Below are 24,044 nucleotides of genomic sequence, written 5' to 3' on the forward strand. Positions count from 1 at the left end.
ATCAAAATTTCAATTATCTTTTCACATATGTATTTCTTCCAACCAACCAGGAAAGGCAGAAATAAACAAAGGAACATACAAAATAAGGATTGATTTTCCATAAGCTACACAGAAGAGCTATGCATACCATGAGGATAAAGATTCTTGGAAAAAGGCCCAATCGACCCAGCCACTAAAGCTGACAATTCAATGCATTCCATGCCAGAACAGGAAAAGTATTTTGAAAAATAACTGTAAAAGTACCACAATAATTAAAAGGCAGAATGATAGTATTTTTTCTCTCTTCCTGCTGGATACAATTCTATAGGCACTGACATTCCTCTGATCCTTTGCCCAAATAACTATACTTTATTCATGAGCCGTGCCAGCATTAGCAAAATATTCAACTTAAGGGAGAGTCATTTTCTCACACGATGCATACACATGCAAATTTCCCAACAGAGGTTGCAGGCTGGCAAGAAGAGGGAATCCTGGTGGATTTCTCTACTAGCCACACGGGGCAATTGACCAGTTGCAGCATCCAATCTTCTGAGTTGGTTGATCTCAGCTGATTCAATACAGAGCAGGAAGACAGCTGAAATGAAAATGCATGTGTGAATATGCAGGGAATATCAAACTTTTGCGTGATGCACACAGCCAAATAAACAATGTGTCATGGTATTTCTCTTTTGGTTAGAACATTCTCATATACTGGAAAACAGGCTGGTGATTGGTGCAATTGGATTAAGAGACAGACACTGCAAAGGTCAAAACAGCAGTAAGGTGAAAGGAGTGGGCTTGATATGTTAATCAACGGGGGAACCAAGAGAAACTTAAATAAGAAATGACAGAAATTATGAAGGTAATAAGATAAATTACAGTTAACTGTGTAAAGCTACTTGTGCTCATATACTTTTTCTTTTAATAAACATTTACTTTAATGTAAAATTATTTCAGTTCGTCAATTTCCTGATTTCAGAAAACCTCCTCTTAATATACAAATTACAAAAACCATTTTGGCAGCTATTTTAAGTTTTCCTTTGGGATTTGGGCAGCTTGGCATTCACCATCAGCCATGTCTGAATGTGTCAACCTTAAATGTACAGAACAGCGATAAGGACTAGCTACTGAAGGTCTGCCAGGAACCAAACTGTTCCATACACTGAACCAGCAGAGTTGGAAAATTAAATCGCAAGCAACATCCATGTCTATTGTACATTTGTAGTTCATTCCTCTTGTTTTGCTCCTTTGTGCTGCAGTAGCTGTTCCTTATTCAATAACCATTGTGGGAGTTGTAAAGGCACAGGACATGCAGGTAAAAAGTTCTCATTTTATTAAAAACATGTAGTTTATTACTGCAATAAGGTGATGGTTTTAGAACAATTCAAATAATATGATTGTGAAATATCTTGATGTGATAGACATGGTGAAAAAATTGGAGCAGGATAGGTGGAGCCATATGCTAAAATTGAACATATTTACAACACAGATTGATGTTGCAGAGATAAAAACAGAAAATGCTGGAAAAATTCAGCAGGTCTGGCAGCATCTTTGCAGTACGTGGAACATTTCTTGTTTCAGTCCCACACAGGCCCCCTCCTACAACTCCTTTTTCAGTACATCGATAACCATATTGGTACCACTTCACGCTCTCATCTGGACCTGGAAAAAGTTAGATTTTGTTTCCAATTTCCACCCGATTCTCACCTTCACATGCTCTATCTTCGATACTTCGCTTCCTTGACCCGTCTCCATTTCCTGTGATAGACCGACCACCAATATTCGTTACAAGCCCACCAACTCCCACAGCGCCTAAACTACAGCTCCTCACACCCACATCCTGGAAGGACTCCATTCTATTTTCCCAGTTTCTCCACCTCCGTCGCATCTGTTCTAATGATGCTACCTCCCAAAACAGCACTTCCAACATGTCTTCCTTTTTCCTGAACCGAGGTTGATAGGTTGGACATGGTTGAGCACCCTATTCCCTATTTCCCATAACTCTGCCCCCACTCCTTTTCCTCCCTCTCCAAACCATTGTAGGATCCCTCTTGCCCTCACTTTCGCCCACCAGCCTCCACATTCTAAGGATCCTCTTCCACCAACACCAGAATGATGCCACCATCAAACACTTATAATCAGGACTTTAGGAAAACAAGTCACACAAGTCAGATTTTTTTTGCTCCATAGTTGAGTTTTATTTCCTTTTTACACATTACTATGTAAATCATTTATTAGAGACACTTGATAATGAAAGAATAACAATGGCCATAAATATTTGGAGCACAACAGCTTGATATTAATACAATTTACAACACGAGGCATTTCCACGCTCTATGAAGGTCATAGTTATGTACAGTACAACATATTTACAACAGGTCACACTACAACAAAAAGTACATTGTCTCATTTGAATGAAAGTGGCTACATTGACCACTTGATGTTTAGTTACCACATGCAAGCAGCATAAGAGACAGCCAGCAGTATTCAATGTTGGCCAAGATGACAACAGTAACAGTTTTATGGATGTGACTAACCCCAAATATTGTTACTTAAGGCACCTCAGTACATTTAGTACACGTAAGAGAGACACCTCTTGGACCTTTGATGCTGGAACACACTACATATCTTGCACAACAGAAAACATGCATCAGTATGAATTTAAACCCAAATGTGTAAGGCTGGTATCAAAAACATGTTGAAAATGTGTGTTATGTAAACACGATAAATGTTGGAAATACATGGATCAATCGCATCTAAAAGGCAAAAGGACGGGTTAAAGAATTGCATTGAAACTCCTTTGCCACAACTGGTGTAGAATCTTTACCCATTGTCTTTTCAGTCGCTATTACAGATTTATTCTGCATTTCCAAATGTTTTTCCTCTTTAAAGCAAAGTTAGCTTATTCAAATATAGAGACAAGGTCCTTCCATAAGTTTAGAAGATTTTCATGGTACTTCAATATCTATTTAAAACATCCCCTTCCCAAAGTTTGATACTTCTACACTTATGTAGAGTAATGGAAACAATGGCCACCACAATTTTGTAAAACATTGAAATATTTGGAGTACTTATAAAGGCTTCAAAATGTTTCATAAAAAACAATGCAAGTCGAAAAGGTCTCAATATGGTTATACATTTCCTAAGATGATGTTTTAAAAGATTAATCCAAGGCCAGCTGAAAGAATCTTTCATAAAACAGTCTGTCTGGTTTCAATCCAGTTCTGCAAGTACAGACAAAATCTAACACTAACAGCAGCAACAGTTGGTAACGTCAGGGCGCATGGGGTGGAGAGGAAAGGAAAAAATGTCACTGGGTAATAAGAGGATATTCTTTTGAGGCTGGATTACAGGGAAGAGCTCTTTAAACTGCATCTAACCTGATTTAAGAACGCCTGTTCCTTATAACAGGTGCCTGAATGAGAAAGAGATCCATTTGCCCCAATATTAACATCTCAATGAACACAAAATGCACAAAGAAGTTCTCTTTTTGCAAAGATCTGACCACAATTAACATCAGTATCAAATCTGATTCCATTTGTTACATTTGCAGTATTTGGTATAGCAAAGCAAAATGCTAATCAATGTATGTACAAAACAAGTATTAAAATAGTCCCATCAAATTTGGTGAGTTAACAGCTTCACAGAAAATAACACTAAGTTTTTGTTTATGAAATCCATGTCCAACTCAGAGGTCATTTGATCATACTTTAATTATATATGGATTTTCCACAAAAAAAGAGGTCACAGATGTCTTGATTAATAGTGTAACATGAGGAATGAATTTCTGGATAAACTGCTAATCTTAACTTTTACAGGCAGTTTTGCTGGAGAATTCCTTCACACAGACTGTTAAAAATCAGCTTTAAAAACATTGATCTGCACCTCAGACAACCCCTTCCACAAAACTCAGATATAATGAAACTCTATTTGTAGTGCAGAGCAACTCAAAAGAATAAAAGCTGCAGATCTATATCTCAGGGGATACGTGGATGGGGTGGAAAAGGGAAGAATCAAAGAGAAAAACTGAGCTGTTACCACGTTATGAATAAATAAATCAAGAGAACTACAAACTTCAACTGGTTTACTTGTATGGAACTGTTAAGTCTGCCTTGGGTTATAATGCACTTGTTGAAAATATTATGGCGCAGCATGACAAACTTTGACTTGCAATACTTTCAAGGGCTATAAGGAATAAGCAAGGGGAGGGAACTAATTCGACATCTCTTTCAAAGAACTGGCACAGGCATGATCGGTTCAACTGTCTCCTTCTATGATGCATTATTCTCCTGACTTATTATTTGTAGTGAGATATATTTTGTAAGATTTGCTACCAAAGTACCATAATCTTGGGTTCAAACTTCCAGAGGAAGTAAGAGAAGTGGCAATTATAGTGAACCACAGTGAGAAATTGCTTGCCCCTATTTCTACTGTTATACCAAACATGATTTTTCATGATTGTGAAAGTGTTAATATATTTCAGGTGGCATCATAATTGAAACAAATGATCGGAGGGGGAAAAGTTCCAATAGATCCACACATTAACCCAGCACCTCATTCAAATGCTAAATGAATTGAGAATCATACACCAGGATTCATTTGCATATTCAGGAAGGGAGGAGAAACTTAGAATGAAGGCTGTAGCAGCAAAGTGGTCCTGTAAACAGTTTGCATTAAAATAACAATGGATTTTACTCAATGTTTTAATTGCATCTCAAAGATAATTAATGAAATGATGGGGTGCAAGTGGGGAAGAAGCAGTAACTCCTGCTCTGCTGAAGGCAATGTCACATGGCAGGTATATTTCTCCAGGCACGGGTTATCCACCAGTATGTGTGTGTGTGAGTACTTGGGCAATGACTGTTCTGGAGGCTATTCAAATGTGGAAGGCATTACAGCAACAGCTAAATATTTAAGGGAACTTGGGCGTGAATAACAAGTTCGAGCTTGAACCTTTTCTTCCCTCTCGCCTTAACAATAAGAGAAACACACAAATTTATCGGTTGTAGTTTGTACATTGAAATTTCATTTTGAATTTCCAATACATACAATCCCCATAAAAAAATCAGTAACTGTAATAGTGTATATTTTTGATGGATCACTTTGACTTATTGTTATACTTCACCCGAATGTCAACTACAACACTGCATAACCATAATCACACAACATTCAGCAGCAAATGTAGAAATCTCACTCATTTGTGTAAAGTACAGATTTTGTAGGGTTTTACCATTTTTCTGTCAATTGTTTTCTTGTTACTGTTAATTTATCTTGAATGAATAATTACTTTGATTATGACAACACTAGTTGTCAATTAAAGTGGGAGGGATGATTGTTGTCTGGTACCCCTCTTGGTTCCACAGTGGTTGATAGCCCTCCAATACTTTACCCACCCAAATATTAACAAGACCAGGTAAAGATACTGGAAGGTTGCTCAGCCTTAGCAAGCATCACGGATAAAGCCTCTCTAGCAGAAATTACTGGATAATACTCAAATAGTGCCTCTTGGCATTATCCAACCTTTCTCTCCTTAATGCTGTGTTTAGAAATAAGGGATGGCCCATTTAAATCAGAGATGAGAAGAATCTTTTTCTCTCAGAGATTGAGTCTTTGGAATTCTCTTTCTCAGAGCATGGTGGGCATAGGGTCAACTAATATTTTTAAGGCAGAGGTAGATAGATTCTTGACTAACAAGGGTGTCAAAGCTTATCAAGGGTAGGCAGAATGTGGAGTTGAGGCCACAATTAGATCAGCCATGATTTTATTGAATGGCAGAGTAAGCAGAACAGCCGAATGGCCTACTCCTGCTCATGATTCTTATGTAACTTAGCAACCAAAGCGAGGATCTATCAGGCAGTACACTGCCTAGGCTATTGGGGAATTTAAGTTAGAGTTTTTAATCTAGGAGTTTATGCACAAGCAAATAACTTACCACAATATTTGCAAAACAAGATTAAACACAAATTAAACTCCTCCACAGCAATTACTACTGGACACCAATCTGTATAGCCCTTTATGTGGAACTGCAATTATCTGTCATTATAGAGGGATTTCCTTCAAATAACAAATTAGTCTGTCGCAACTAATCTAACACTTCTGATTGGTCCTTATTTTAAATGATCACATTCTTAAAAATATGAACTGCTTGTGTATATTCTGTTATTTTAAGGAGATATTCTTGAGAAAGATGGTCACCCTGACACATAGGACCTAAATAGAGGTAAATGAAGATCAAGTATAGCAGACTACTATTTATTCTGTTGGATGGAAAACTCAGTCCCCAAGAAAAATCAAATCAGCACTCAATTGCATTTTAGTTGATTATGCAAAACCATGCTTGGAACTCAAAGAAATTCTTGCAGATAATTGAGAGCACAGATACTGGAAGTACAAATAAATCAAACTTGAGCCGCGATACAAAATTCCAAGCTGGCAACAGTCACAGTTGGTATATTTTAGCACAACAATCCCCATACTTCGGCAGTATAGAAGCAGCATTTATACCGAAGTAGTGGAAATTCTCTTGAAATAAACCACTTTACCACATCTACAGATAGTTTAAAAAAACGTGTACTTCACATTTTAAAAATAGTGCTACTCTAATACCTTTTATATCCAAAGCCTTTGGTGAATACAAAAAATGTTTTGTGACTTTACAATCAGTAATGAAAAAAAAACCACATCAGGCAAATATTCCCCAGTCCCCCGCTTCCTTCCCTATCCCACACACTGTCAAATGCTACACGTCCATTGTAGTGTTCTTATTCCACCCAACAGGGAGTTTCGCTCGGAGGTCACTTCTCCCTTTAAACATGTTACTCTTGGCAGTTGTGTAAAGTCCAGTCGGATCCATGGCATATTTCAAACTTTCTGCTTTATTTGAGCTAAACGGAGATAAAGCCCGAGATAGCCCGACAGCCCTGCATCCTTTACCATTAAGTTCAGAGCCAGAATCAGAATACTGAATCGTGGGTGCAGTTTTGGAAAAATCATCCTCCTGTCTTTCATTTACAGAAGATGAAACATGTGCCTGCTTGCCATTAGTGTTTTCTCTTGAACTAAAAGAAACAGTCCCTGCCTGCAGCACACAATTGTCACCTTGCAATGGTAGATGGGACGGTCTAACTAACTTTCTAGGACTGTGAGGAATCTTATTGTTAATCACAGATTCCAGATGCCTTTTAGGAGTAGACTGGTTCTGAGCTGACAGTTTAAAAGAATTAGATTTACAGTGTAAACTCATATCTCCACCCAGGCCAGTGTGTTGTGTGCCTGAATTTGTATCTGAAAGGCAGAAAGATTTGGATGCTGTGTTTCTTTTATCTGAAGACAAAGGCTCTTGCTTATATTGTGCTAGTTGCTGCCCCAAGCGATTTGAAATGTGTGCGGTCTCCTGGGTTTCCAAATAAACTGCTTGACCACTTCTTTTGCCAAACCAATGGGAAGCAGATCCTTTCTTACCATCCTGTTCATACTGAAGAACATCAGGAGATTGTGGGGCACTCTTTGATGCTGCATTGCCCTTTGACACATACAAATCAATGAGTTCAGATTCCAAGCTGTCAGTGTCAAGGGACCTGCTCCTTCTGTTAAGGGGTAATGGAGCTGGCAACGACGGACTTAATTTATAAAGGCTAACATGGCGTGGAAGACTGGCAGCACCCCAGCAATTGCCAAGGAACGAATTCTGGGTGCACATATGAAACATTCTATCATCACAGTGGTGATAAAGATCTTTCTCCATGTAACTGTCATCAAAGGCCTCATAAGATTCAGAGATTTCCTCATCAGTGACCATTTCGCTTTGCTGGTCACATTCCCCCTCATTCTCAACATCAACAACATCAAATGTTACCATCGCTGGAAGAGCATGTATATCCTGTGTAAACTGAGAATTCGAATCAGAACTCCCAAGGCTATCAGAGAGATTGGGATAAAGCTTTCTATTAGCTGTGAATTCAACTAAAGCCTGTGAGTAACTGATAGCTTGTTCACATTTCTCCTCCGCCTTTTCTGTTATATTACTGCAGGAATCATCAGCCGCTCCTGGGACATTTGTACTATCCGAAACATTTTTCATACCTCGATTCTCACCGTCTTTCATTTGTTGTCCCCATTTATCACACTTTTCACTTTTATATTCTTGCCTGTAGTTCATCCCCGACATCTTATTGTGAAGCTTTGCAAGGCCGTAGCTTCCACACACACTCTGTCGGCTCCCAATGTGTTTATTATTGGCTTCTTTTAGACAGCTAGATCCCTGCAGATCTGTCCAATTCTGCTCATCAGCTCTGTCTGGCATGTAATCATCTTTCACCTTCCCACTTCTGCCCAGACTATGTGAAACAAGTGGCTCTATGCACAAACCAGATTGCTGGCTTTTGGCAATAATACTGACAGCTTCTGCATCAATGTTATTAAATTCAGTATTGCGTACATCTCCAAAGAACATTTCCTTTTCTCGAAAGACCAAGCCTTTTTTAAGTGCTGTCTTTTCACCCGATTCCCAACAGGTCAGCTGCTGCAAGTGGGCTAATTCCAGCTCATCTTCCTGAATAAAATCAAATTTCTCTTGTCCTGAAGTAAGCAAAATACTTTGTTTGCTCGGAATACAAGAAACATTTATATCCCCTGGCACAGAGAAATTTAAAATCGATGGAAAGGAGGTTCCCAAAGGTGACTTTGTTTCCAAGGACCGCTTGTCACTTGGAGGGGAATTCATGAGGCTATCACTCTGCTCAACAAGTTCATACAAAGCATCCCCACTATAGCTATCCCTTGGAAGCCGTTCATTTTGGCTTTGGCTGATGCTATCTCCGCCTTCTTCATCATGTCCTGGGGTGGTGGAGTCGTAATAACCTTCGTCACTATTTGGTGCTGATTCCTGGTGGTCACTTTGAGGCGTCACCAGTTCACTGCTGTTGATTGCACTATCAGTGACCCCCCTCAGAACACAAGGATCTGTCAGATTGATATGCAAGGCAGAGTGCTCAACATCTCCGGGTGATCTCGGACACTCGCCCCCGTCCTCTGCTATATCCTGACTGCTGTCGTACAGCGTAGATGCTCCTGTGGCTTTATCCCACAATGCTTCAAGGTACTCATCATCCACCTCATCCGGAGTTGCCATTTCTTCCCCACCGCCCTGGTAAGTGACCAAACAGGAGCTTCGTTTCCCAGCTGTTCTTCCCCTCTCGCCAGACACTGTACTTTCAGCAATGCTATCATCATCATGGTCAGCAGTAATGTCACCACAGCCTGTTAGGGAATCAAAGCTCTTCAGTGACGTCACGTCACCAAAAATCAAGCTGATGTGATCAAAAGAATGCACTGATGGAGGATCATGGTCTATGCAATTAGGTTTTACAATATCTGGCATGCTACCAAAACTAGAGTCCATTTTAAGAATAGCAGCGCCTGTCTTCCCATTTAGTGTCTTAATTTCAACAGGAGTTACTTTTCTTACCTCCACACCAGATGTCTCAAAGTCACTGCTCTTATTTTTCAATGTATTTTCTGTTTTAATAGCACACGATTCAGATGAAGAACTTGTACTATTCACAGTCCCAATTTTATCTATCGAATCACCAGTTCCTGAATGGTTCATTTTACATGAAGACTTAAGGTTTAGCTCCACCAAGCCCTTTTTAACATCAGCCCGCACTCCCTCCTCTCCTGCTGTCATTTGTTCCGTTTGTGCAAAATCGGCAGCGGCATAGTTGCTGTCCAAGGGATCTCCTTTAGCAGAATCAACAGCTTTGTTCTTTTTGTGACGCCTGATACTACTAAACAGGCCCCTCAGTCCCTTCTTTGACCTCCGCACACTCGAGGGTTTGTCCGTGCTCTGTTTCGGAGCAAAACATTCGGAGTTCTCTGGCTGTGGTGATTCACCTTTATAGAAATCAGAGTTTACATTGTTATCAAGTGCTGAGTGCTCACTTTTAGAGCCACACAAGGTTCTTGCTGCAGCAGAGTTACAACTAGATGAATCAGTATATCCATTCCATCCATTATCAGCACCTTCTTTCTGGTTGATGTCCAACACCACTTCACTCACGCCACTGTGAGTTTTGCTTTTGGCAATTCCCTTTTTGGAGGGTCCCTTGACTTGTCCTTTGTTCTTTATTGTGAAAAAGCTAGGTAGTGTGCAAATGCTCTTCCTTCCTCCAAACAGTTTGAATGCTGTTTTCTTAAGCTTCCCAGAAGACTGTTCAGTATCAGTAGCGTCAGTACAGTCTGATGGTGCTCGCACAGCTGCTCCCTGGGCCTGGTTCCCTCTGGCAAGTTCCCCACGGCCCGCAGACAAAGCCTTTGTTCCAGCTGTCTCTTCCTTGCTGTCAGTTTCCATGGCAACTGTGTCTATACACAGGTGCAATCAGCTGTAAATTGGGTCAGGCGCACAAGCACCCAAATCATTGTCACAATGTCTGTGTACCTGCTCAACCATCATTGTCCTACAAAACAAAAGACAGAAAATCAAGTTGCAAACTAGAAAGGGAACATTTTCTACACATTTATTATTGCCTGACTAGCCATTATCTGCTGACATAATTTAACTTCCATAAGGCAGTTTCAACACTGCTGAACAGATAATGAGAGAATCACAGCTTAAAGAGCTTTTAATAGAATTTTGCAATAATTTAATGAATGGTCTCCATTCAACACTACTGACACACACAGCACAATGCAAAGACAATACCAATAAAACAACTACTCACTAAAGCAAATCAAAGGTGCCTTTTATGCTCCACTATACCTCCACTCATCCCTACCCACCTCCAAAATATCTGACCTCCTCAATTGACAGCGAAGATTCTTGTAGCAAGACTGTCCAAGTGCCATCGCACTTATCACCTCATCTAAGTAACTATGTGTCTGAGAAGTGATGCTAAGTATTAGCGTGCTATTTGACTGCGGAGGCTATTGCAGTGGAGCTTGACCCTGCTTGTAATGATTAAGCAAATATGCTTCTGAGCACAGATCACTAGGTAAAGATCAGGGACACATGGGAGCGTTCTGCCCACCACACACCACCACTCTCAACCGCAATCAAATGTACTGCCCCTTACTGAATTTGATGATCTTTAAACTTGACCTTGTAAATGACAAACACAGATAGCAGACGCATTAATCTGTAGCAATTGGAAACTTGCTCCTTCAAAGTAACCTGCAAACTGGTTTCAGAAATGCTTGAAGGGCACATCTCATGGTGAACGATGTGAGTTGGGAACAAAGTTTTTTTGCAATCTCAGATTGCACTACCCTTGCCACAAATTGCTGCAATTGGGAACTGAGTAGAGCACAGTGCCAACATCATTGCCTCTGGGACTCATGAATGTTGTGCTTAATGATCTATCCCCTTAATCAATTGAACAAAAGGATAGAGAATGATAGAGTGAATGACAAAAGCAAGCAGGATAAATTGGAGCCCCTCTACTCTCTCTTCCTCTGATTTGAGAGAGCAAAACAGACAAAACAGTAGGGAATGGAAAGTGAAATTTTAAAAGCTTCCAGAAACAATTTACTACCTACCAGAAAGTAAATAGTGCTACCTACTTTCAGGAGAGTGAAAGTCCAGTTTCACTGCTCCCTTTCTGAGGCTCCGTGGTCTGGTTAACAGGGTCCTTATGACATGAATTACCCATATTAAATGGCTACAGTGAGATTGATGCAGCAATTTTATTACATCCGATGAATTTCAACATGGAGGGTATTGGCAAGATGGTAATTTGTTTGGATTTGGCCTCGGGCACTATTCTAATAACGCTCAATGGAAACTTGAGGGGCAGCACCACATCTCTTCATTAGGCACTTTACAGCCTTCTGGACTCGAGACCAAGTTTAACAATTTCAGATCATAACAACTGCTCTCATTGTTTCAGATAGTAGTCAGAGGTAATGATTCTCTCATCATTTATGTGGACCACCGGACCCATCTTTTATACCTTTACTTGTTGTCTTACCATCTCCTTTTGACTTGCACAATCCTTCCTTCTGCACTCCATCCTATCTCACCCATCCATTTGTTCTTTCCTCCCCTCCTTGTCTTTCTCTGCCTCTGTTCATACTTTTAAAACCTATTACATCTCTAACTTTTCCCAGTTCTGATGAATGGTCGTCAACTTGAAATGTTACCCGTCTCTCTCCCCCCTCAGATTCGACTTTTTCTGCTAAGGATTTGCACCATATTGTTTTCATTTAATAGAATCCCTATACTGCAGGAGGCCGCCATTCGGCCCATCGAGCCTGCACTGACAACAATCCCACTCAGGCCTTATCCCTGTAACCCCACGCATCTACCCTGCTAGTCCCACTGACACTAAAGGGCAATTTGGCATGGCCAATCAATCTAACCCGCACATCTTTGTAGTGTGGGTGAAAACTGCAGCACCCAGAGGAAACTCACGCAGACATAGGGAGAACATGCAAACTCCACACAGACTCTCACCCGAGGCCGGAATTGAACCGGGTTCCTGGCACTGTGAGGCAGCAGTGCTAACCACTGTGCCACCGTGCCACCCCAGCTTTCAAATATCTGCTTTCGTACTAGCAGTAATTGGTAATTATTAATTACATTGGCTGGAGGCTGTAATTGTAGCATGACAAGTTCACAAAAGGAGTTTCTGTTGTAAATGTGGACACAGAAATCTATAATGAAAACAGAGGGATAACAGCATGTATGACCTTAAACAAAGATTGGAATTATAGCTGTGGTCCTGACCAAATTCTTGCATTCTCTCAGCCTGCTTCATCCGAAACTTATACATGGCCACGATACTTGAGGGGGGGGTCTTTTTCAGTCAAAACAGTAGGCAGTATTTTCACACACACTTTACTGAAATCCTGATTTAAATATTACAAAATAATTCAATATAGTTATATCGCAACTTCCATCTATTTTCTACTAAGCTAAACTACTTCCTAACCACTCAATTCAATTACTTGATAATATACAAAATATATTAAAGTTAGAAGTTCTTTTAAAAATCTAACTTGATTCCAATCCTTTGGTTTCCTGTGCAACCATGTTACAACTGCCAGCTGAAGTTCATGCAACCCAAAAATACAGACAATTCTGTAAATACAAATGCAGCAATGTCTGCATTTGCATCATGGGAACAAAATCAACACTTCGGGCTTCAGGCTTCCTGACTTTGACTGGACAAATACACTTGTGGCAGAAGACCTTACCCAAGAACCAGCTATTTTTACATACAAATAAAAGTTATACAACTTGAAGGGCAACACAGCTGAGACCAACCATGTTCTCCTCCAACACATTGAGTGTTACTGGACAACTAGCTAGAGCAGAAACTCTGGGTGAAACTTTTCTCTGATTTGCCCAACAAGAATAACATAAATGCCATCATGTACAGCACCATTTCAAAAAGTTGCATTTAAGTTGTGAATGCTGGAAAATATCAGCAGGTCTGACAGCATCTGTGGAGAATAGAGGCAATGTTTCGAGTCTGATTTTGATTTGATTTGTCACATGTATTAGCATAGTGAAAAGTATTGTTTCTTGCGCACTATACAGACAAAACATACCGTTCATGGAGAAGGAAACAAGTGAGTGCAGAATGTAGTGTTACAGTCATAGCTAGGGTATAGAGAAAGATCAACTTAATGCAAGGCAAGCCCATTCAAAAGTTTGACAGCAGCAGGGAAGAAGCTGTTGTTGAGTCGGTTGGTATGTGACCTCAGACTTTTGTATTTTTTTCCCGAAGGAAGGTGGAGGAAGAGAGAATGTCCGGGGTGCGTGGGGTCCTTAATTATGCTGGCTGCTTTGCCGAGGCAGCGGGAAGTGTAGACAGAGTCAATGGATGGGAGGCTGGTTTGCGTGATGGATTGGGCTTTGTCACGACCTTTTGTAGTTTTGTTTTGTAGTCTGAATGAACCTTCGCCAGAGCTAAGAGCAAAGAAAATCAGAGAAAACTTATACTATGAGGGTGGGGGATGCTGTAATGGGAGAACGGGAATGAGAGAGTGTAGAATGCTGAGAAAGGTACTAAACTTGTCCAGTAAGTGATCAGAATGTGTGAATGCCAGAACAGAGGTACAGATGCTTACGGCAGTTGTCCTGAAAAGGCAGGTGGGGGGGGGGGGGGGGGGGGGGGGGGGGGGGGGGGGAAGTGGGAACGTGGAATTGAGAAAGAAGGATGATAAAAATGGATGAATGTGATGAAAAGAAGAAACAGAATGAGATGAAATAAATGGGGTGAAGGCAGAGGGGAGAGTTCATGCTCTGAAATTGTTGAACTCCGTGTTCAGTCCGGAAGACAGTAAAGTGCCCAATCAGAAGATGAGATGCTGTTCCTCCAGTTTGCGTGGAGGAATGGACACGGCATCCCGGAGAGAACAGTCCCTGTGCAATCCTGACAGGAGGAGTGAGGGGAAGATATGTTGAGTGGTGGCTTCATGCTGGAAATGGTGGAGGATGATCCTTTGAATGCGGAGGCTGGTAGGGGTGAAAAGTGTGGACAGGTGGGGGGGGGGGGGGGGGAAGAGACCCTGTCCTGGTTCTGGGAGGGAGGGAGAAGGGGTGAGAGCAGTAGCCTCCGTGCTCCCTTTCAGGGCAACTGCTTTAACCATTTGTACCTCAATTCTGCCACTCACACATTCTGATCACTTAATGGATACTTTTAGCACCTCTCTCAGCCTTCTTCATCCACATTTACATTCCCTTTGTCCCAGTACAGCGTTCCCCCCCACAACACACACAACATAAATCTTTTCAGATTTTCTTTGCTCTTAGCTTTAACAAAGGGTCAGCCAGACTCGAAACATTGGCTCTATTCTCTCTCCATAGATGCTGTCAAACCTGCTGAGATTTTCCAACATTTTCTGTTTTTGTTTCAGATTCCAGGATCCGCAGTATACTGATGTATTTTGTTTTTATCTGAATGCATGTAAATAGTGTCTTTCATAGCCACAGGATAGTACCTTACAACCAGTTAAGTTTTTTTTAAAGAGTGTAGTCACTGTTGTGATATAGGAAAGGCAACAGCTAATTTACATACTGTCAGCTCCCACAAGCACTAAAGGATTACAGGTAACAGATTTGTTTTAATGAGGTTGATTGAAGGATTTCTTTGTATTATCCGTTCTTGAGATGTGTGTATCGCTGTGGAGAAGGTGGCTGCCTTCATAGAATGAATCATAGACTCCCTACAGTACAGGAGGAGGCCATTCGGCCCATCGAGACTGCACCGACAACAATCCCACCCTATCCCCGTAACCCCACATATTTACCCTACTAATCCCCCTGAAACTAGGGTCAATTTAGCATGGCCAATCAACCTACCCCGCACATCTTTGGACTGTGGGAGGAAACCGGAGCACCCGGAGGAAACCCATGCAGAAATTAGGAGAATGTGCAAACTCCACACAAACAGTGACCTAATGCCAGAATTGAACCTGAGTCCCTGGCACTGTGAGGCAGCAGTGCTAACCACCGTGCCGCCTTCTTGAACATCTCTGGCCAAATTGGTAGTTTTGTATTGATTTGATCCAACTGAGTGACTTTTTAAAAAAAGTTTCACAAGTAGGCTTACATTAACACTGCAATGAAAGTTACTGTGAAAATCCCCTAGTCGCCACACTCCGGCGTCTGCTAGGATACACTGAAGGAGAATTTAGCATGGCCAATGTACATCGCCAGCACGTCATTTGGACTGTGGGAGGAAACCAGAGCACTCAGAGGAAACCCATGTAGACATGGGGAGAATGTGCAGACTCTGCGCAGGCGCTGTGAGGCAGCAGTGCTAACCACTACGCCACCATCACCGTTCTAAGCCATTTTAGAGGACAATGAAGGATCAACCACCTCATTGAGGGTTTGGAGTCACATGCAGGCTGGAGTTAGTTTTATTATTTTGGAGGTGGCACAGTGGTTAGCACTGCTGCCTCACAGCGTCAGGGGTCCGGGTTCAATTCCGACCTCGGGTCACCATCTGTGTGGAGTTTACACATTCTCCACGTGTCTGCGTGGGTTTCCTCCAGGTGCTCTGGTTTCCACCCACAGTCCAAAGATGTGCGGGTTAGGTTGATTGGCCATGTTAAATTGACCCTAGTGTCAGGGAGATTAACAGGGTAAATATGTGGGGTTACGGGGATAGGGCCTGGGTGGGATTGTAGTCGGTGCAGGCTCAATAGGCTGAGTAGCCTCCTTCTGCACTGTAGTGATTATATGATTCTATTCCACATTTATTAGTTAATTGCATTTAAACTCCCCCAAGCTGCCGTGGTGGAAATTGAGCTCAAGTATCTGAGCATTAGTCCAGACCTCTGGATTACTTGTCCAGTAACAGTTGTCCACTGTGCAATTGTCCCCATTGGCCAGTCACTCCGCGTAACCACCATCCTCTCCCCCACTCTAAATAATGCCATATGATCTTTTACGTTCACCCAAATTCAACACCCTGTCTGAAAGACAACACCTTTTGACAGTGCAGCGCCATCTAGCACCGCATTGGTGCAATTTTAGTGTTTTACATAGGTTAGAGAAAGGCACCACACAGGAGCTGAGAAAGAAAATTTGGGTAGAAAGAGGGGAATAAATCTGTGGCCAAAAATATGTACTTCTCAAAGAGAATGGAAAGAATGGATGCCGGAACAGTGGTTTGAGAAAATAAATCCGAGGAGGCAGAACAAAGAAAGAACAGCCTCTAACAGTGGAAAGGATGGACCTACGTTAAGCAGCAAGAGGATACAGACAGGTTCTACAGCTGAAAGAAGTCACTTCAATAAGATTAGACAGACCCAGAGCTTCGGAGATCAGGTCCTGTAGGTCTTGATGGCTGACATGGTTTGAGCACAGAGGAGAGATTAACCTAAACCTGGCTGCTCAGAACTGATCAAATGAATTGATGGACTTTTTGTAAATTAGTGTAATTAAAAATTGATATTCTGGTCTCCACAAAGCACAAAAATATCCATTTAGCTGGGGTGGAAGTGGCAGTGAAAATGCTTGATGTCAGTAAATGGTAAAAGGCATGAACAATGTATGATAACAAACCATGTATTTCAAGATTATCTGTAGCCACTGAATTGCTTCAAGCCACTTTAAATTATACTAATCAGTCACACTTTGACTAATGATACTGTCAAAATTCAATTCAAAGCAACGAAGCAGGGGTTAATTATTATTTGGCAAATATACAAGCAATAGACAACTGTAAAATAACCTTTGTGCAATGCATCTGGACATCCGCTTTTAAAATATAAATCACATGCATATTACTGAACACACTTGGGGAGGGGGGAGGGAATGTTGGTGGCAATTAACAGGGAAAATAGTATTACAACTCAAGATGTGAAATTGCCAACATTTACAGGCCCGAAGGCAAATAAATAATCAGGAGGAATAAATGCACACATCTCTGCACTGAGGGAAATTAAAAACGGTACACTGCCCTCCAACAGCAACCATGACTCAAATCTTTTCTCGAAACATTTTCAGGACAAAACAGCAGAGTGGTTATTTAATAATATAATTCTCTGGATCACAGCAGATATTTTGAACAAACTTACTTACTTATAATGTAGCAACTGCCCTGGGATCTAAAAGCCAAAAATAATAATCGGTTGTAAAGATAGTAGAATGGCAGTACAATAAACAAAGTATTCTTGCTGAAAAAAATGGGAGAACACAAGTCTGCAGCCAGATAATGTCCCCACAAGTCCCAGTTTCCAATTCTACAACAGCGGTTTTAATATGGCAGAGTGCCGTGTATGGCACACATATCGTCCTCCTCTGGGGCCAGTACCCAACTAGCGTAAAAGTGGTGAGTGTCACGTCAACTGCTCAATTCAATTTTTTGAGATCAGAGAACTGCCAACAGATGCATAGCAAGATTTGGCCTCCTTCCCACTGGCCACCAGGGAGAGCAGTTACCAGTGAACTAGGCAAGAAACAATTGTAAAGACTGCATCGTGACAAAGCAAGGTGAAGAAAAGAAAGTCTGTACAGGGGAGAAAGGAAACAAAAGGTGAGTAAATGCAGAACATTTACTAAGAACAGCCTTAGTAATTTTCTTATCGAGTTACCCTCAATCTTTTCAAAAGGGAATATTGCAGATAAAAAGTTAAACATTTATTTGTCACAACCAGGCTTACATTAACACTGCAATGAAGTTACTGTGAAAATCCCCTAGTTGCCACACTCCGGCCAGCGCCTGTTCGGGTACATCGAGGGAGAATTTAGCATGGCCAATGCACCTAACCAGCATGTCTTTTGGACTGTGGGAAGAAACTGGAGCACCCGGAGTAAACCCACGCAGACACAGGAGAACGTGCGGACATTGACCCAAACTGGGAATTGAACCAGGGTCCCCGGCATGTGATGCAGAAGTGTTAACCACTGTGCCACCCCTTATCTTATAATTTCAACTAAGTTATTTTTGCTTCAAAGTCTTATAAATGTCTATTTATAAGATATTACTTTGTGTTGACTATTGATTTAACTAGTTCTTGTATTTATTTCAAAGTACTGCCTTGAATTCCACAGTTGTTTTGCCATTCTTTCTCTGATCCAGAGCCCATCCTGGCTCAGATACCAGTTGACTGATAAGTTCCAGCTGAAGGAACAAGCACCAGCTCCTGATTAGGAGCAAGGCCATCTTGGCTGACACATGTGACAGCTTGGTCACAAAAGCTTCTTCTGATTGAGGCTGGTCGTATCTTTGTCTTCTTGTAGAGTTTTGTTCTGGTTGAAAATTGCCCACAGGTCCTGTTCCAGCTCATCATGGGTTCATCAAAAGATTCTCTCTCCAGAGGGGCTGAGGTGTGCCGGGGGAATAGAGGGGATAAGGGATTGGACATAGGGATGGAAAGAGGATGAGAAAAAGGGAGGTGTAATAGTAAAGTCAGGGGTGTCTGACAGTTTTGCAATATCAGAGCAGCATGAAATAGTCTGCTTTGATATTTTATTACAAACCCTGTAATACCAGGTGAAAAATCCCACAGGCTTGTATTACTGGATCTGTTTGATTAACTGATTTAGGTGAATACAAAGCATCGTACAACGTTTTGCATTATTTTGTGTCTTAAAATTTCCCCAATCTATTGCCAACAAGACAGAAGCACTTCACTGCAAAACAACAAATGTGCTCTGACCCCAAACTCCAGCACAGTTCTGAACGTAAAATACTAGCATTTTTTTCCATTCCCACACCAGGACTCCATAATCCGTCACTAAATCCAGAGGCTGCCAGCAATGTAGAACTGCAGCGATGTTAATCTCATGATCGCAGAGAGCAATGAGAGACTCCACTGGTCAGAACAATGCCAGTAGAAAGGGCCACAGATGGCTAAAATTGAAATAGTAACTTTGCCAACCAAAAAAAACATGTTAAGCCACCACAATTTCACTGATATTGTAGAGAGAGCACAGGATCCATCTGATGAAATCTTTTATAGGGTGCTCTCAGAACAATACAGGAACTTTAAAACCATTTTGGTGGACTGCCCACTGACAAAAAGCCAAATACTGGATCATCTGCTGCCCCTATTTTGCATTACTCTTTTTTTTTAAATTGCAACCTGTTCCAGCAAAAAGAGTAAGAAGTTTAACAACACCAGGTTAAAGTCCAACAGGTTTATTTGGTAGCAAAAGCCACACAAGCTTTCGGAGCTGCAAGCCCCTTCTTCAGGTGAGTGGGAATTCTGTTCACAAACAGAGCATATAAAGACACAAACTCAATTTACATGAATAATGGTTGGAATGCGAATACTTACAACTAATCAAGTCTTTAAGAAACAAAACAACATGAGTGGAGAGAGCATCAAGACAGGCTAAAAAGATGTGTATTGTCTCCAGACAAGACAGCCAGTGAAACTCTGTGGGGGTTACAAATAGTGGGACATGAACGCAATATCCCAGTTGAGGCCGTCCTCGTGTGTGCGGAACTTGGCTATCAGTTTCTGCTCAGCGACTCTGCGCCGTCGTGTGTCGCGAAGGCCGCCTTGGAGAACGCTTACCCGAATATCAGAGGCCGAATGCCCGTGACCGCTGAAGTGCTCCCCAACAGGAAGAGAACAGTCTTGCCTGGTGATTGTCGAGCGGTGTTCATTCATCCGTTGTCGCAGCGTCTGCATAGTTTCCCCAATGTACCATGCCTCGGGACATCCTTTCTTGCAGCGTATCAGGTAGACAACGTTGGCCGAGTTGCAAGAGTATGTACCGTGTACCTGGTGGATGGTGTTCTCACGTGAGATGATGGCATCTGTGTCGATGATCCGGCACGTCTTGCAGAGGTTGCTGTGGCAGGGTTGTGTGGTGTCATGGTCACTGTTCTCCTGAAGGCTGGGTAGTTTGCTGCGGACAATGGTCTGTTTGAGGTTGTGCGGTTGTTTGAAGGCAAGAAGTGGGGGTGTGGGGATGGCAGGTAGCAACCTTCATCTTCCTAACTCCCAATTCTCTTATCTTTCCAGGTATTTAATCACGCCATGAAAACAAAGTATTTGCTTTATAATCCTGAAATGTTCAGTAATCTTATTTCAAAAACCTCAGATTGTTGGTAGCCCATAATTAGGAGGACAGTCAACAATACTGTTATACTCATCTGTACCATTATTGATATACACTCTCTTCATAGCCTGGTCATGCATAAGTACAGAAAGTTGGTGAACAAATGGAAAATCTATAGACATTAGGGCTTCTGCATAGTACAGACTCGGAAAAGGTCAACTGACACCTGAACTAAATCAGGTTAAAGCAAACTACTACGGATGCTGGAATCTAAAACCAAAACAGAAAATGCTGGAATATATCAGCAGGTCTGTCCGCATCTGTGGAGAATGAACACAGCCAACGTTTCAAGTCTACATGACTGACAAAGATTCATCCAGACTTGAAATGGGAAGTGGGTGATGGAATTTAATATAGAGAAGTGCGAGGTGACATATTTTGGCAAAAGGGATGGAGACAATATAGATTTTCAAGCAGAATTCAAAGGTGTGCGCAGAAACAGAGGGACCAGTGTATGCATTGATCTCTGAAGGTGGACGGATACACAGAGTGGTTAGCAAAGCATTGATCCTGGGCTTCATAAATAGAGGCATTGAATACAAAAGCAGGGAAGTTAAGCTGTTCTTTTATAAAGCTCTAGTTATGCCACATTGAGTGCATTCGAATTCTGGTTGTCACACTTTAGGAATGATGTGATGGCTCTGGTAAGGGTGTAAGAGGAGAATTATCAGAATGGTTCCAGGGATGGGGGATTTTAGTTACAATGTTAGGATGAAGATGCTGGGGCTGTTCTCCGTGGAGCAAAGGAAATTGAGGGGAAATTTGATGTTTAAAGGATTTGACAGGCTTGGATAAAGTAGACAAGGAATAAAAACTCTACCCATTAACTCCTGATACAATGACTAAGGGACACAGATTTAAGATTTTGGGCAAAAGATGCAGGGAGAATGTGAAGAACAACGTTTTTTTACATAGTGAGTGGTAATGACCTGGAACTCTATGGCCAGGAGGGTGGAGGAAGCAGAAAAAAAATCAAATTTCAAAATGAAATTAGATCGGCACACAAAGGAAATAAACTTTCAGGGCCACAGGGGGGAGTGGGACTGACTGGACTAAGACTGACTGAACTACTGTAGAGAGAGCCAGTATGAACACAATGAGCCAAATAGCCTCCCTCTGTGCAATTAATGACTCTATAACCTGACAGTGGAAGTCCACAATAGAATAATTACACTTCAACTCTGGATGGAGTGAGCTTCATGTGCCAAATGGCCAGTTCTCACTTCAAACTTCCCACGTGTACATTTGACAGCAGTGCCAAATGCTGTTACAGAAATAACACACATCTTTCTAAGATGATTTTTAAAAGTTTTGCAACAGAATATTTTGAGTGCTTAATTGCTATATTTACTTGCTGGAGAGTGGTCAGAAGTTGTTATAAAATAAATTCTCTTGCTACAGTAACAGCAATGTAACGTATGAATTTATGTTGCCTTCACCATTGCCATCAACAATACATATGAAAGTCATCTTCAAATCTGAAGGACTGCCTAAAAAGACTATATTTACTGTGTTCTAGAAATTGCCTGATAATTGGTAACATTTTTTTATTAGTAATCTATATTAAACAATTTACCAATGGATGGCCATATTTTTATGAATCAATCAACAGTGCAATGAGATTTTTTTCTGCTAATTTATTTCCCCTCTCCTTCTGAATGCACTAAGTCTTGCTGGACAATGGATCGACTGACACCAGGAACCCTTCCAGAGGCTTTCAATACCACAGACATGATAATTCTTTGTGCACAACCCACTTCAGTACTGCTATGACAGTACGAAGTCAAGCCAGGCAATCTTCAGGGATGAGAATTCTAGCTGATTTTTCTCCTCTCTAGCCCAGGAATATTGAAGTGGCTGCCCTGCTTCAGATCAGTTTGCTTAGCAGAGACCAGGAATCAACCCAGATATTCATAAGCCAATCCAGCCTCATCAGAGCCAAATCATCTTTGTACCAGCCATCTGTTCTATTTTTACTTTGATATTTATGCGTCTTTAAGTATCTTCCTTAACAAGTTTGAACGGTTACAACTAGAGCAGGCAAGAATGAAATGAGCAGATTGTCTCATTATCCTTTCAGCATACCATTTTTTAAACAATACTCTCATAACTCAGTTTGACTGCACCATATCAGCCCAGCAATCAGCACACACTCATGCTGTCCAGCCACAAAGAAAAATTAGAACACAATCAAATGTTCCAAGAATTGCAATTGCACTGCTCTTTATTATCTTTAGCTAACATTACATGACTTCTACTATGCTCAATGTAATTACAGTTACCTACTGTATTATAAACAGAGCAAGCATCAGGCTGAGATTCAGGTCAAGATTCGGTTGTTACAATTCTGTTGGAATTAAACACACCCGGCAACACTAGGAATTCATCAGCACTCGGAGGTTCAGGGTGCTACCCTTAGTCCTCTGATATTTAGTAGCTCGGTTTCTTCCCAAGGAATGACAATGTTGCTGCTGGGTTTATTTGGCATGCTGCTGCAAAAACTTCGCCCTCAGCTTAACCTACTCTCTCCAGACAGGATCTCCAATGGTATTGGTGGATATTTGACACAGAGCAAGGGCAGCACAGTGGGCAGCAGTGCTGTCTCACAACACCAGGGACCTGACTTCGATTCCCGACTTGGGTCAGCAGAGTTTGCACATTCTTCCCATGTCTGCGTGGGTTTCCTCCGGGTGCTCCGGTTTCCTTCCACAGTCTGAAAGACGTGCTGGTTAGGTGCATTGGCCGTACTAAATTCTCCCTGTGTCCCCGAACAGGCGCTGGAGTGTGGCGACTAGGGGATTTTCACAGTAACTTCATTGCAATGTTAATGTAAGCTACTTGTGACACTAATAAAATAAAGTGTAATAATTGCACACATTTGCCTAAAATGATGAGAGGGTCAACACTGAGTGAGTGAACCTGATGTGGTTCGGGAAGAAGTTTTGTTGGGAGTTTGCTCAGGTGATGGTGTCAATGCAGCCGATGGCGAGTGGTGAATAGGTCAATCCGCGTGGAGACTCCCCCCCTGTCCCAGAAGCCAGGGCTGGGGCTCCAACCCTCAGCCATTCCCCGGCCCCAGGCCTTGACTGATCCCAGCTCCAGTGGCTGAGAGCCCCGCTTATTGTTTAACCCGAAGCCGTGGGTTGCTCTCAGCAGCCCAGGCCCCCTGACCTCTTCCCCCCTCTCTCTCTCTCACTCACCTCCTGCCTCTGGCTGCAGCCGCCAGTCCCGGAGCCGCTCGCAGCCATTCCGCCTGGACCAGGCCTCCACTGCGCCTGCGCCACGCCCAGCCCCTGAGTGACAGGCACCAGCTCCAATCAGCGTCCCCCGGCCGACAGCCAATCAGAGAGCAAGGGGCGGGACTTCCGTCATCAGCAGCCAGGTGACCAGGAGCAACTCCAGAGAGGGTTCAACAACAAGGGAGAGATGAATAAGGGAGTGAGAGACAGGGTGAGAGAGAGAGAGAGAGAGTGAGTGACAGGTGAGAGAGAGAGAGGGAGTGAGTGACAGGGTGAGAGAGACAGACAGGGTGAGA

At 42.0% G+C, this 24,044-nt stretch overlaps 1 protein-coding gene across 3 annotated transcripts; it reads right to left on the reverse strand.

Moving 5' to 3' along the window:
- Window positions 1-2,166: 2,166 nt before the first annotated feature.
- amer1 (APC membrane recruitment protein 1) lies at window positions 2,167-23,786 on the reverse strand. Of its 3 annotated transcripts, XM_078211366.1 has the most exons (3): window positions 23,710-23,771; window positions 17,516-17,541; window positions 2,167-10,433 (listed from the first exon to the last, which is right to left on the reverse strand). In XM_078211366.1, exon 3 carries the CDS (start codon window positions 10,325-10,327, stop codon window positions 6,719-6,721), a length of 3,609 nt encoding a protein of 1,202 aa, XP_078067492.1. In that variant the 5' UTR covers window positions 10,328-10,433; window positions 17,516-17,541; window positions 23,710-23,771; the 3' UTR covers window positions 2,167-6,718. The 3 variants fall into 3 exon arrangements, with proteins under 3 accessions (XP_078067492.1, XP_078067490.1, XP_078067493.1); XM_078211364.1 differs by lacking the exon at window positions 17,516-17,541 and having other exon boundaries at window positions 23,710-23,786; XM_078211367.1 differs by lacking the exons at window positions 17,516-17,541; window positions 23,710-23,771 and adding an exon at window positions 19,960-20,071.
- Window positions 23,787-24,044: the final 258 nt, after the last annotated feature.

The sequence above is a fragment of the Mustelus asterias genome, chromosome 4, assembly GCF_964213995.1.
Source record: "Mustelus asterias chromosome 4, sMusAst1.hap1.1, whole genome shotgun sequence".
NCBI classification, from domain to species: domain Eukaryota; kingdom Metazoa; phylum Chordata; class Chondrichthyes; order Carcharhiniformes; family Triakidae; genus Mustelus; species Mustelus asterias.

Excerpts from the sequence above, each read along its gene's own strand:
- amer1 (XM_078211364.1), bottom strand. The coding sequence starts at position 10,327 with ATGGAAACTGACAGCAAGGAAGAGACAGCTGGAACAAAGGCTTTGTCT.